This window comes from Tachypleus tridentatus, chromosome 6, assembly GCF_004210375.1.
Source record: "Tachypleus tridentatus isolate NWPU-2018 chromosome 6, ASM421037v1, whole genome shotgun sequence".
NCBI lineage: Eukaryota > Metazoa > Arthropoda > Merostomata > Xiphosura > Limulidae > Tachypleus > Tachypleus tridentatus.
Window position 1 is genome coordinate 101,924,432 of NC_134830.1, and position 14,374 is coordinate 101,938,805.

At 32.1% G+C, this 14,374-nt stretch overlaps 1 protein-coding gene across 7 annotated transcripts in view; it reads left to right on the forward strand.

Moving 5' to 3' along the window:
- LOC143253197 (uncharacterized) overlaps window positions 1-14,374 on the forward strand; it is an 80,339-nt gene that overhangs the window by 49,098 nt on the left and 16,867 nt on the right. For all 7 annotated transcript variants that reach the window (XM_076506635.1, XM_076506638.1, XM_076506634.1 and 4 more), the window contains 6 exons: window positions 751-876; window positions 2,177-2,299; window positions 3,437-3,640; window positions 5,198-5,395; window positions 8,182-8,433; window positions 9,829-9,965. In XM_076506635.1, coding sequence (XP_076362750.1) covers window positions 751-876; window positions 2,177-2,299; window positions 3,437-3,640; window positions 5,198-5,395; window positions 8,182-8,433; window positions 9,829-9,965 — 1,040 coding nt within the window. The remainder of the gene's footprint in view (window positions 1-750; window positions 877-2,176; window positions 2,300-3,436; window positions 3,641-5,197; window positions 5,396-8,181; window positions 8,434-9,828; window positions 9,966-14,374) is intronic.

A 14,374-nucleotide genomic window follows, 5' to 3' on the forward strand; every position in this document is an offset into this window, starting at 1 on the left:
AAGCTAAAGAGTGGAGCCGTCACATGAGTTTTGATGATTTATATGTGATTATGATTATAAGAAAATTTCACTTTTAAACCATTGTCTTCTTAATTACTCAGGTGATTAAATATATCCTCAAATGGGAATATAGTTTGAAAGTGACTTTACTATTGTTCGTTTTTCCTTAAAACCTCTACTATTTGATCTAAGCTCCTGTAGATTATATGAAGTTTATACGGTACAGCTATACAGTTCAATCAAAACTAAATGAAAATAAAATATCTTAGTTTATTATAGTTTGTTTTGAATTTCGCATGAAAGCTACACGAGGGCTATTTGCGCTAGCCGTCTCTAATTTAGCAGTCATCAACAACCACCTGAAACTCCAGAGGTATTCTTTTACCAACGGATCGTGGGATTAACCGTCAAATTGTAACGACCCCCCCGGCTGAAAGGGCGAGCATTTGGGGGATGACGAGGATTTGAGTCCGCGACCCTCAGTTTACTATGAAAATATTATCCATTTCAATTTCTGAGTAGTAATTAATTTCATATCTAAAATGTCGTAAAAATTAATTTCCGTTCAATAGTATTGAGTTTTGTACTCCAACTAATTAATGAAAATTAAAATTAAATTGGAATAATATCCATTTTACTATAGTAAATGAAACGTTTTTAAAGTTAATTAATTTAAAATAGTTTGGATTGATAGGCTGTTTCCCGTGTTATTCTTTAACTGAAATTTATATTGTTCGTATTTATCGAAAGACATAGACGAATGTAGCATCAACAATGGAGGATGTCACCACCAGTGTGAGAACACAGAAGGCAGTTTTAAGTGCTTGTGTCAAGAAGGTTACAACACTTCATCAATTGATCCGTACCAATGCAATGGTAGGTTATCACATAGTAGAAATTTGCGTTTCTATAACGTACGGCATACAGAAAACGAATGTAATTAGTTTATGTTAATTAAATATTTTCATCTGAAAACATTAATTTACTATACTAAAGTATCACTATATATGAAATGTAAGATTAAACATGCAGACAACTGTAACTGCCAACGTGTAAATTAAAATGTTACTTTAAAATAACAATAAAATTTATTCACATATATTTTGTTATATCAGTATTTAACACTAAAACAACTTATCTTGGTGACAAGTTCGAACAAAGGAAAATTTGTTCGACCAGTTTCTTATGTAAAACTTACATACGTTCATAATTCGATCTCTTGCTTTAATAATGCAATAAAATTCCTCAAGTGTTGTCTTGGGCTGGTTGAAATGTTCTCCCAAAGCAAGATTACTCTTGCTCAGGACCACTTTATTTTAACCTTGGTTTGCATTTAGTATGTTTTTTTGTTTCTGCTTTCCTTCATTGAAACATGTAATCATACTTATAAAGGAAAAGAGAAATCCATCAACGAATTATAATGAATTTTATTCAACTATTTCTTATGTATTTATTTAGTTGATAAATGATCAAACATTTTCAAGTTTGTCCATCACTGAACAATCTAACATAATAAAAGCGGTTAAAATAGGAAGTTTCTTGTTTATTTTAAAATGTATTCTTAGGTTTTAAGGCGATCTTTCTTTCTAACTGATTTAATTTCAACAGGAAACCCATCGAGATTTCATCCAAAACGTTTGCATATCATGCAAACAACATGCCTTCGAGTCTTGTACATGCAAATGAGACTGAGGCCAACTTGACGTTTGGAAACTCTCCTAATGTTTATTGAATAGTTTATCACTGAAATTAAGGTTTCTATGTGTAAATTACTTTGCAAAAGTAATAAACTTTTGACATTTTTTTGACACAAACAGAAAGGGGGAGAACGAATTTTCAACAAAGATTTTTTAAAGACGTTAAATGATGATCACAGACCTTGCATTATCCGAAAGCTGTAATTCTAAATTATCGTTGAAATTTTACTGCTCTTGTCGTTTATCACACAAATGCTGTGTCCCATGGTGGCTTACATGGGGTTTCTACGTTTCAAAGAATGTTATTATAGAGCAACTGCCATAAAAGCTTATCAGTTCATTAAGTAATACACTATTCAAATTAGGTTCATTGCAGATCCGATGACCAACATTTCACTGTTGCTAGAGTTACAGCTATGCTTATGTTGCTTGTAACAAAAATAATAAAAAAGACCCTTAACAACATATTGCATTTCTAGATATCGACGAATGTGAGCAACAGAATGGTGGCTGTAGTCATAAGTGTGTTAACTACAATGGAGGGTACGATTGCACATGCCCAGAAGGGTATCATCTCGCCAGAGATAGAAAGACATGTTGGGGTAAGCTAAATAAAGTAAACTGTTTATTTTGTACCAAATCTTATGGTTTCTAAACGTTTCTTTAATCGACTTCATTCTTAATCCTTTTAAATGCTAAATATATTTTGATTTTTACACATGTAATATTTAATATAAAGGTTTGTTCACAAATATCTTCTTGTTTTAGTTAACATAGGTAAATAATGTCTTCAATTAACTTTATTATTGCATATTAGCTGAAACATTTGTCAATACCGACTTTTCAAAATTAGCGAATAGCAGAAAAGTTAGTTTGTTTTAAGTTTCATCTTGACAACTTCATTGTTATAAATAAATTATTAGTTGAAAGTGATGTTTATGTGATTTGATAAGGCTTAGTAATGAAAAAATAAAGTGTAAATTTCAGGGAATTTGCTACAATTTTGAAGCTTGAATATTTTTAAAAAGCTTATAATTTTTTGATACATGACAGAAAAGTTATTCAAATGTTATATCCAACCAACAATATATTAACCTGTTGGCTGCCAAGCATTTCAGTTGCTACAATACAACTCTAATGCTTCTCCATTTTGTAACTTTTTTCGTGACGCCATTTTGGATTGAAAGTGAAACAGTTTGTAAGTAGGTCAAATGCATGTATTGTGCTGACATCTGGCGTTGAAGTTAGGTATTATTGAGAACGAATTAACTCGTCCGTGGCACTGTGTTACCGATCGGCTTGAACGAGTTATCTCGTCTACGGCACTGAACAGGTTAAAATAGCCATTACTGGGTAGAAGTGAAATTGCTTAACAATGGTAAAAGATCATTATAGCAGCTTTTTAAGTAGTAGTTTATATTGTTGACATAACTGTTATAAATCAGTTGTAAACTGTGTTAATCACCCTAGTTGTATCTTAGTTGTTTTTTAACAGAGAGCTTATAGCATATGAATCTTCACACTGAATCACTTGGTGTGCTTTTCTTATAATAAAGGTAGACATGTGAAAATTGAAAGTGCCTTTTTGATCATATAAATCAAAGTTACAATCACAGGAAACAACTTCTTCAGGGTGAATTATGGCCGCCTTTGTTAACCATCGAACAATATATCTTCTTGAAATAACGATAATCGCAAAGAGACGAAATCTAGCTTTGACCCATTTATAACCGTTACAGGAATCAGATGCCCTGCCTTTTCTAAGCCATCAAACAGTCAGTTACACTGTAAGATACCTACCAGCGATGTCAATAACACAGAAAATTATCCAGTAGGAAGTATATGTCAAATAAAGTGTGAAAGGGGTTATGAACTACAAGGACCAGAAACAAAGACCTGCCAAACAGATGGTACGTGGAACAAAGAGTTGCCTTTCTGTGTTGGTAAGTGTTTTAAAGCATATATTTCTATTAATATTGAAAATAAGTATATAGGAAGAGTAAAATACTAAATATTATTCAATTAAAAATGGAGTTGGTTTGTTAGAATATATTATGGTTTGATAATATGTTGGCTTCAGTTGTTGACCGTAAAGTATATGTTTGTTTTAATCACTCATCTTTCGAAAACGTATGTGTGTGTTTTATTATAGCAAAGCCACATCAGATCCTCTTATGAGTCCACCAAGGAGAATCGAACCGCTGATTTTAGCGTTGTAACTCCGTAGACTTACCGCTGTACTAGCGGGGGGCTCCGAAAAAGTAATTTGCAACTCGAATTGTGTCACTCTGTGTTAACAAATTATATATTATCATGTGATTATGTAACATGTAATTTTATATTACAGATATTGTACAACTGATACGAGAATGCATGTGTTGCAACAATAGAACACTATTAATTAGAACAATTTAAGCAAGTAAATTTAATCTGAATTTTATAGAAGAGGTGTTTGCTTTTTCTGTATTTCATTCACTTTCAATTGTATATCATTTCAAGTATGGTCGATTTACATGCGTATTTAAGTCAAAATAAATTATAATTAATTTTTGCTTGTAACGATAAGCTAACAATGTTCTCTTTTTATGTTATCGGTCCAACTTCTTAAAAGCATCGGACAATTTCGTCACAATACAATTCGGATTATCGAGCCCTAAAAATTAGAAAAGGCACTTTGTATATTTTGTATATAATATTTCGGTTAGATTAAGATTTTTGCAACTTAAATGTTGCTTTAAGTTTTCATTTTTGAACAAGTAAGTAAGAGTTGTCTCCATATTGGTATCTACTGTTGTTGTATTTTTAATGTAGCTTGAAATAATTAAAGTTACCTCAGGTCCCGTTTTTATAACTTATTTACAATTATCAAGTGTCTCTCATTATAACTAAGTATGGTCAAAGACACAGTTTCCTTTACATGCTGTGATTGTACAAAGAACAGTTTCTAAGTTTAATACTATTTTCATCCATGTCAAATTACGGTCATTAAAAGAAAATTACTGGGTCTTATAAATGTTGCAGTCTTCCATAACAATACGATTGCTTATACTAATATGAAAGAACGTAGTGTAGGTAAGACTTGTATATTATATATATAATTTGTTATTATAAGATTAATTTTGTTAGATTTTGTTCTTATTTATATCAATGTATGATATGATTCCATAAAATACATGTTACCTTTAGATAACATGTTACAATTATCTCATTTTATTAAACCAAGTTTTATTTTCCTTAATTTAGCTTATGATTTACTTTTTCTGGTAATAATTCACTCGTTTATTACTTTTCTATTTGAATAAAGAATCGTGATATTTTAATTTCACCTAATCTGATGTAATGTTTAACAATCTTGAAGCTTAATAAAAACAAATATGACTTTTATTTCATTGTATTGATGAACGAAATACTAGAACACGAATTTTTGTTAAGCCTTTTTATCTAGAAATATAAACCATGCACCAAAAATAACGGTAAATACTTAGTATGTTGTTTTAAAGCCATGAACTGCCCTCCAATTCAATCTCCCGAACACGGATTTGTATATCCCGAAACGTGTAGTGAAGGTAAGACATCAGTTGGTGACACGTGCTACTTTACCTGTGAACAGGAATATAGATTAGTTGGGCGAGCATTTGTGAAGTGTACACGAGAGTTACATTGGAAGCCAAAAACTTTTTCGTACAAATGTGTAAAAAGTAAGACATTTATTTCCTTTCTTGAATTTTAAAGCGTAATAAAATGTTTATAGAACAGATTATAATATATTTCTATATCCTAAAATGTTCAACACTCCTGTTGTGCAACTAATCATAGATTTGTTCATTTTTTCTAACTTAGTTTATATAAAGAAATAATATGTTCTACAGAAAGTAGAGTACGCTATCTTAAAATGATTTTGTAGTTTTCCTACATCATTAAAGTCCATTTCTGGTCATGCTCTGACTGAAGACCAATAAGTAGTAAGGATCGTGAAGTAGTGTCCACTCTTCACTTCATATATAATAGGAGCACCGCTCTCGTATTTCAAATGCAAATTATTTCTCGTGTAGCTCCCTTACACGTTCAAATTTGAATAAAATCATAATATTGTCTGTATTATATCCTTATATAAAACTAAGTTTCACCGTTAGCTAAAAGCTCTATAACCTTGCTTATTTAATTACTTTACAACATCATACCTCAAGGGATGATTATTTAGACTTATGATTAGTTAGTACACACAGTAGTTATATTAAATAACTAGTCTGATGATTAGATACCCTGTCGGAGGAGAGGAAGATCGTAAGACCTCTCGCCTCTACATTTAACACAACCGTATATCTGGACAGTAGGTCTATAGCTTATTAATTCCCATCGCAACAAGCTTTGTTTTAAAGTTTTCATGTCCATAGCACTCCATTCTTCTCTGTTTGGTTTATGTAATCCGTCCTGTTGATGAATACGGTGATTTATCAATGCCTATTTCCCAGAAATTCATAGATGCTGCATCCAAATTTGAGCAGTGTACTTGTTTCATTCTCCTTGAGGTACACACCAGTTAAATTGAAGGTTTCACCGAAAGCCGTATATTGGTGAACTTTGTTGTCCTCTCTTTCAAACATAGATCCCTTATGATTCTGCTATTTGCTATTGCTTCTGGCGCTGATTTTTGTGTTTATAGATTCTCACCTGTTACAAGACGCCCTACTTTGCTTATCACAACTGGGATTCAGTTTGTCGCAGGTCTCTTTCTTAACGGTTCTAATACCCTTTGTTGATCCATATTCATTTATTTTCCAATGTCATTAGGTATAAAAGATATCCCTGTCTTAAAAATTCTAAATCCTGGATCTGAACATATATTTATGAATTTAGTGTATGAATTTTTCGCAATGAAAAGTCTGAGCTGATCCATACCCTGTGAAGACGCAATCAATTTCTAGTGGCATAATTCTACTCATGAAACATAATTGTTTTACATCCTGTTCCACTATAATTGTGGTTATTACGTGACTTGCTGATTTGCTTATTCGGAATCAATTTAATATAACGTACTCAACTCTTGTATTTTCTGTCAAAAGAATTATTCATTGTAACGTATCTAAAAATGATTAGATTAACATATATAAGAAAACGATTGCTTTACAAAGCAATGAGAAATCGGAAATACAAATATATTCCAGTTTTTGAATTTAATTCAAAATACACACAATACAAGAAACACAAATAATACATAAAATAGAAGAAAAAAGGATTTCTTAAGTATGGATACCAAATATGTATTATTAAACATATTCTCCTTTCCTTAAATCAGATTTAAACAAATGTTATGAAGAAAAACATTTAAAAACACAACCTTAATATCCTGAGCCATAATAGCCTCACCAGTGGCAGAACTCGAATTTAAAGGCAATATACATTCTAACAACAATGATTGAGTCACCACAGTCCAACGTAAAATAGTACAATACATAGGGGTATGGGATTAGCAGCGTCATTTGTCAAAGATACGGATCCAACAGACGCAAAAGATCTAAATTCATTCCTAACTACATCAGCCTTCTTATTAGTGGCCAAGTCAATAACATCGATTAATCTGGTGAAACTGTATCTTTTCAAACTCCAACAATGGGATATCGCATGTCTCGGCTTTAGTGGCTTTATAAAGCACCTCGGTGATGCTTAATAGCTTGATAGGCCACACATTGCTGATGTTTAGCCACAGTGATATTTAGTGTTCTTGCAGAGATTCTAACGTCCGAAGTAATTCACTGAAGTTGAACAGTTGGTAATGTTCGAAATCTATAAACGTTCCTAGTCAAATTCTGTGGTTTTTCGATTCAAAAACGTTAATGACAATTATAGCTTCCTAAGGCTATAGCACACTATCTGAAGTTGTCCAAATAATATTAATCTCTTGTTGCTTGGCACGTCAACTTATAAACGTTTTTTAAAAGTTCTCGAAAGTTCACTTGGCAACAATACTGTCAATCATTGGTATTATATACTCACATAGTACATTGTTGATTTTTACGCTCAAGAAACTTCTACAAATTTCAAGAACAGGAAGTACTTGCGCAATACACAGTCAAGAATATACGTCACAAGAAAATAATGAAACTACACAGAAACAAACGTAGGCGCTAAAATAAATGTGCAGCAGTAAATACGTTATAAAACAATCACAATTAGTATAAAAGCTTAAATGTGTATCAAACTCATAACCATTATAATGCTTACAGTGATATGAAAAGATGAATCTTTTAATAAGGCTTATACTAGCATTAAAATAACACATTATTATAAGTCTCGTATTGATATAAGATGACATTTTCGTTCATTATTTGGTGTGTTTAGAACAATACATGCATAAAAGCCTATCAGACTATCAGCACATTGGGTTGGCATTACTGATAGTTTTATAAGCTAATATTATCTCATTTTAACAAAATATTAATGCTAGGTAGATGTTTAATATTGCCATTTCATCACTTTTACACAGATGTTCTGGAACCATACGTTCAGTGTCCCGATGATATAGCTAAAGAGCTTCCGATTAGCAACAACAAAGTTCTAGTTTACATTCCACAGCCAAAATCCAACATACATCTTGAATACATTCAGGTATTACCAGCTTGGGTCAAGGTGCAAGAAGATAATGAATTCTCTGCAGGTGTAACAGAAGTTATTTTCACTGCAACTGAACAGCATACTAAAAAAACGACCTCTTGCATTATGCAAGTAGAAATACAGGGTAAGTGTAAACAATAATTGTTGAAAGTGTCAATAATATTTGGGTTTGAACATATTAAGTAGTTATCAATTCAATACTACAGCCATTTGTTTCAAACAGATGATTCAAATAAATGAATAACTTATTTTTTTATCTACAATAATCTTTGATGTCTTAGTATTTGTTTCTACAAACCAGATATTTAAGCAAGTTAATACCTTGAAGTTATGGATATTTAATTGGATAATCAATTTTTCTGATTTGCAATGGAATTAGAAATGTAATACAATTTCTCATAAATTCAATAATAAAATCAAAAAATGAGTTTTTTTATATGTTTTCTACTTGGGCTCATTTTTATCATGTAGGGTACGGGTTAGCCTCATGGTAGAGATTCGGAATTTAGAATTTAAATTGAGTTCGTATCCGCGAGACACCATAAAATATCCTCAGACTTTAAACTTTGTGAGAGATATAAGAGTAGTTTCAACTTATTAAAGTAGATGGTAGGTGGTCAAGTATTGCTAACTAGCTGCTTTCCCTCTAATTAATGATCGAAACTAAAGTTCTTTCTTTACGTTTTCACAATCAAAGACATGGAGACAGTACATTCATCTTCTGGTTAATAACTGGCTTTTCTAGCTTAATGCTAAGACATTTTAAATTTGAATTTTTACTGGTGATGGAGGATGATGTGGATGAAACTTACTAAAACTGTAGGTAACTTTCAGGCTGAGAACAATTTATTACGTAAGGCCTGATGATTATTACATTTTTGACAGAAAGCTCACCAAGACTATATTAAATCATTTCTTATTGTTAATAGTCTAAATTGGATAAGGTAACAAATGGACTTATAGATTTTCCATAATATAAATACTGTAACGTGTAAACTTGTGAAAGTTTAGATGTTTGAGTTCGACTTTTTACGAATCACAAATTAATTTATTTAAAATTCCAGAAAGAAATTTACGTAGAGACAAACAATTGACTCAGGGAATAATGAAACAATACTTTACTCTATATCCATACACAAAACATCTAAATATTCATTGATATCGAAAAACATTGAAATTATCTGAGTATAATTCCACATTAAACACATCAGATTCTTCGTTATGCTAATGAAATTGTTTATTGAGTAAACCTTGTATGAGTTTTATTAATTCTGACACTATATGGAACAAATTATTCACTGAGCTGTTACGTGAGATATATTCAGACATACTCCAATTCAGTTTAGAAATCTTACTTGAAACATCGTATACTATACGCTGTTAGACTAGAAAAGTTAGAAAAATATTCATTAGTGAAGGATGCAGCTTAACATATTATGATTTAGTGTACTTAAGTCATTTTATCCTACTTCACCCTGTTTTCACAAATATAATTTACTTTATTTTGTTTATTGACCAGACAAAGAGTCTCCTGTTATCATATACTGTCCAAAATCATTTGAGGTCGTGTCTGATACTTTATTACCAACTCAAGTTAATTGGACTGAACCGATCTTTAAAGACAACGTAATGGTAGAAGAAGTGACAAAGTCGCAGGTAAGACTAAAATAATTACTCTCTTTTTTAAAGAAACAATTTGAAATTATTATATGGACAACTTCTAGAAATTTGGTATTGTTTTTAGGAAGTCAGCGACTTTGAAACGTAGAAATGTTTGTTTGTTTGTTTGTTTTGAATTACGCGCAAAGTTACTCAAGGGCTATCTGCGCTAGCCGTCCCTAATTTAACAGTGTAAGACTAGAGGGAAGACAACTAGTCATCACGACCCACCGCCAACTCTTGGGCTACTCTTTTACCAACGAATAGTGAGATTGACCGTCACATTATAACGTCCCCACGGCTGAAAGAGCAAGCATGTTTGGTGCAATCGGGATTCGAACCCGCGAATATCAAATTACGAGTCGAACGCCTTAACCCACCTGGCCATACCGAGCCTCATAAACATTCATTCTGTACCTGAATTAATAACTAAATTAGAATAAACAAAAAAAACAAAATATTAGAAAGAAAGTCTTTATTCTGTAAGATCAGTATTTAGAACCTGTATCTGATCAAGCTCAAGTTAAAATGTTCTTACCCAACATCATCTAGTCAACCTTTGACCCTCATTATTGGAAGATAATCTATTCCGAGGCACATCATTCTTATGACAAGTCTATATCAAAGGTAGCATATTCTTGGGATCACTGGGAAGGAGCAGCAGAATAACATGATTCTCGCCTTAAAATGAGTTTCAGAGAAGAAATCTGAATTATCTTAATCTCTGTTGATTTTAAGCCAAAGAAACAGACTGGACACAAGATAAATATAGTCACTGTCACTATTTCAAAACAAAATCACAGTTACAGATAAGTATAAAGATTAACGTCTCTACTGGGAGAGATACAATCTCAATATCAAATTTTATTGAAATGAATTGTATTCTGTAGCTGAGCTCAATCGAGTTTTATGGTTCCATACTGTAAAACACAGAATTATATACGGATAACAAAATTGTATCGGTGGACTCAGCAGATAGCCTGATGTAGCTTTGCTATAAGACACACACAAAATTGTAATTCTTCTCAAGAAGCAGGTGCTACCCACGTGACTCATGGTTGCTATTCCTTTAAAACAGAGAACGTTGGGTCCCTCGTATATATATAATCTGATTTTCCAATGGAGAAGATCACTGTCGATTTTGTTAACAGTATGCTTCATGATGTAGCAGTATTTTCCTCAGTAAAGTATATGTGACGCAAAAGATGACTGATACTGTTTCGTGAGCGAGAAGATGCTAGTAGCTTCTTTGGTGAATTTCTATGTTAAGAACATATACTCAATATATACACATTTTTGAGAAATGTACATATTAACTAGGCCGACTCAACCATTTGTAACTTTAGAACTTAAAATTTAATTAAGGTATCTCACATAATGATCAAAAATTGATGTAACTTACTCTCACTACTGGATAACAATAATACAGATAATTTAATAAAGAAATAACATGTGAAAAACAGACTACAGATTACAATATAAAGTACTCTCCAAACAAACAAACAAGCTGGGCACAATAAAATTACTTGAGTAAGACGTGCAAATTATAAGCACAAAAAATCCCCTTAGGAGTTATATGAAATGCATCAAAATAACTTTTTATCAGAACCAGAATGTGTTAACACCAAAATACAGAAACACTTTCCAAAAATATTTAACACACAAAAACAACATAAGATAACCATTTGACTATAAAGAAATAAACAGAAAAGAAAAACTTAAAACTTTAACTAAACATAAAAACAGTGATATCAATAATATCTATAAAATAAAAATAATATACAAATGTTCAAAGTGTGCTTGTATAAATTACAAGAAAAAAGGAAAGTCAATTATAATAAAAATAATCATTATTTACAACATATAATTAAAATAATAAAATAAAATAGCAATAATGAAGTAAATAAGCTAAATTAAAAATAAAATGAACTAACAGAGATGTTTGAAAGAAAACTGGAACTTTTACTTATCAAAGTCTCAATAGTATGTTCTCTGATGTAACAGTTGATTTATGATGAGTCAAAATGGTTTATGATCTGGTACCAACTTATCCCAAACACAGTCACTCTCTTTCTCCAAGAGTGAATGATGCACCTGACCTTTTAACAGATGCCTTTCTTCCCTATTAAAATACCTACATCTATCTCAACCTGGCTGCTAACCCCTGATAGTGGTACTTTAGATAAACTACTGGATGCTATTTTGCCTCATTTTCTCTGACTAAATAGTCCAAACCTGGGTTAGTTATTGAGCAGCAGCAAACCAGTTGATGCTAGATCCACCATATCGATATTACTAGTCAACGTAATTATCTATAGAAATGGTTGGGTGAAAATATCTAGTGCCAACTTATCCTAAACACAGTCACTCTCTTTCTCCAAGAGTGAATGATGCACCTGACCTTTTAACAGATGCCTTTCTTCCCTATTAAAATACCTACATCTATCTCAACCTGGCTGCTAACCCCTGGTAGTGGTACTTTAGATAAACTACTGGATGCTATTTTGCCTCATTTTCTCTGACTAAATAGTCCAAACCTGGATTAGTTATTGAGCAGCAGCAAACCAGTTGATGCTAGCTCCACCATATCGATATTACTAGTCAACGTAATTATCTATGGAAATGGTTGGGTGAAAATAGCTAGTGCCCTTAAAGTGGTAGGCCTTAGTAAAACTTTCTAATATTAAAGAACATCTGGAGAAATGTCGCCCCGGAAATGTATGTGTTTGTCCCATCAAAGGTGCAGGCATATGGGATGGTAATAATATTTCTTAAACGAACAGACCCTGATGAAACATTTAAACATTTTTCTATTGCATCCCAATTCTCTAATGGATTTATTTTGAATGGTGTTGAACTGTACGAGAGTAAACTGAACGAATGTTTTATATAGGTGATGCAGGACGTTATTTCATTAGACTGGTAATAATTAGTGTGTTAGGTGGTTCTGGAGACTTCAAGATCAGTCCTTGAGGAGCCTTAATAAGCTCCCTCGTATTTTATAAATCATTTAGCAATGCTTCTTCATCTGTAGGCTTAGCTGAGGGGAAAGCAAGGCTATCACCAGGTGAATTCAAATAGATGAATATTCAGTAACTTCTAAAAGTTGCCAAACAGGAAATTTTCATTATGTTCTCCTTTCATTGTTGTGCAGAGGTTTAGTGAGTTGTGGCAGCATTAGAAGAATAGTCAATAATGTTATCTTAACTTGAAAACGTCAGTATTGAAATAAAAGCTCCATCAAAATAAGTGATCAAACATTTAGTTAAAAGTGTCGGTTTGAGATATAATAGTCTTGTGAAAAAGAAATCCTCTGTTCTAAAATTTCCATTAGGAACAAAATATTAAAACTGTTGCAGTGATCAAATGGAATTTCTACAGGATTAGAGATGTACTCACATGTATCTAATCTGTAGATAATTTATCCCTGTCTTTCAAGCTTCCTCAGGTCGCATGCTTGAGCTGCATTCAGCTTTGCTCCCTTTTGTTTCTACTGCCATGACACCAGCTCACAGCTGTGAGTATAAGTTAAAAATATTTTACACCAATTTAATATATTGGACCTTTGTATAAAATTTAATTTTAAAGTGTGCTTTTGTTCAGATGGTTGCTTGCCAGAACTAGTATCTAAAATTTTAGTGAAAGGATAAAATATAAATCAGAAAATAAACGTTTGTTTAATGTTCTAAAGGGCAGTGTCAACTTTTGCTTACTTTTAGTTTGTTGAAGCGAGGTATCTGTGTGTATATACGTATAACATCAATTAGATTTTACTCATAAGTAGTTTTATAATTCACTAATTGTTTTACAATTAGGCTAGAATTCCTACTTTTATGATACACAACACCGAGACTGATGTAATATGGTCATTTTAGAACAACTGACTAGTCTGATGAAAAGTCACAACAGTTGTAACAATGTTTCCAAATACCTTGCAGGAGTGTCCCACTAGAGGTTTTCGATAGTAATAGTATACAATAAAGTGTCAACCACTCTTTGTCTATTAAACGACACTGTCTACAAAATTTCTTGTTCAGAACCAAGAATAGTTATGCCAACTTGTTCAGAACCCGAGATCGTTATGCCAGTTAGTTTCCAACACACATACACAAAGTTAGAATGCTGTTTATTGTGGTTATTTGAGAGGCATTAAATTCAATGTAGTAAAATATCAAAGCTAGTAGTGCGTCATCACTTGAGTTATTCTTAAAAGAAACACACGTCGTCGACCTTGACGTTATACGTCACATAAGTTAATGAATCTAACATCTTAAGAGCTTTTATATTGAGCAAAAGCTTTGCCAGAACTATTGAGAAACTGGCGAGTCGTGATATAATGGAGTACGCTTTCTTTTTGTGTTGTTTAGTAAAACATAAACTATATAAATACATTAAAAAATAATGAC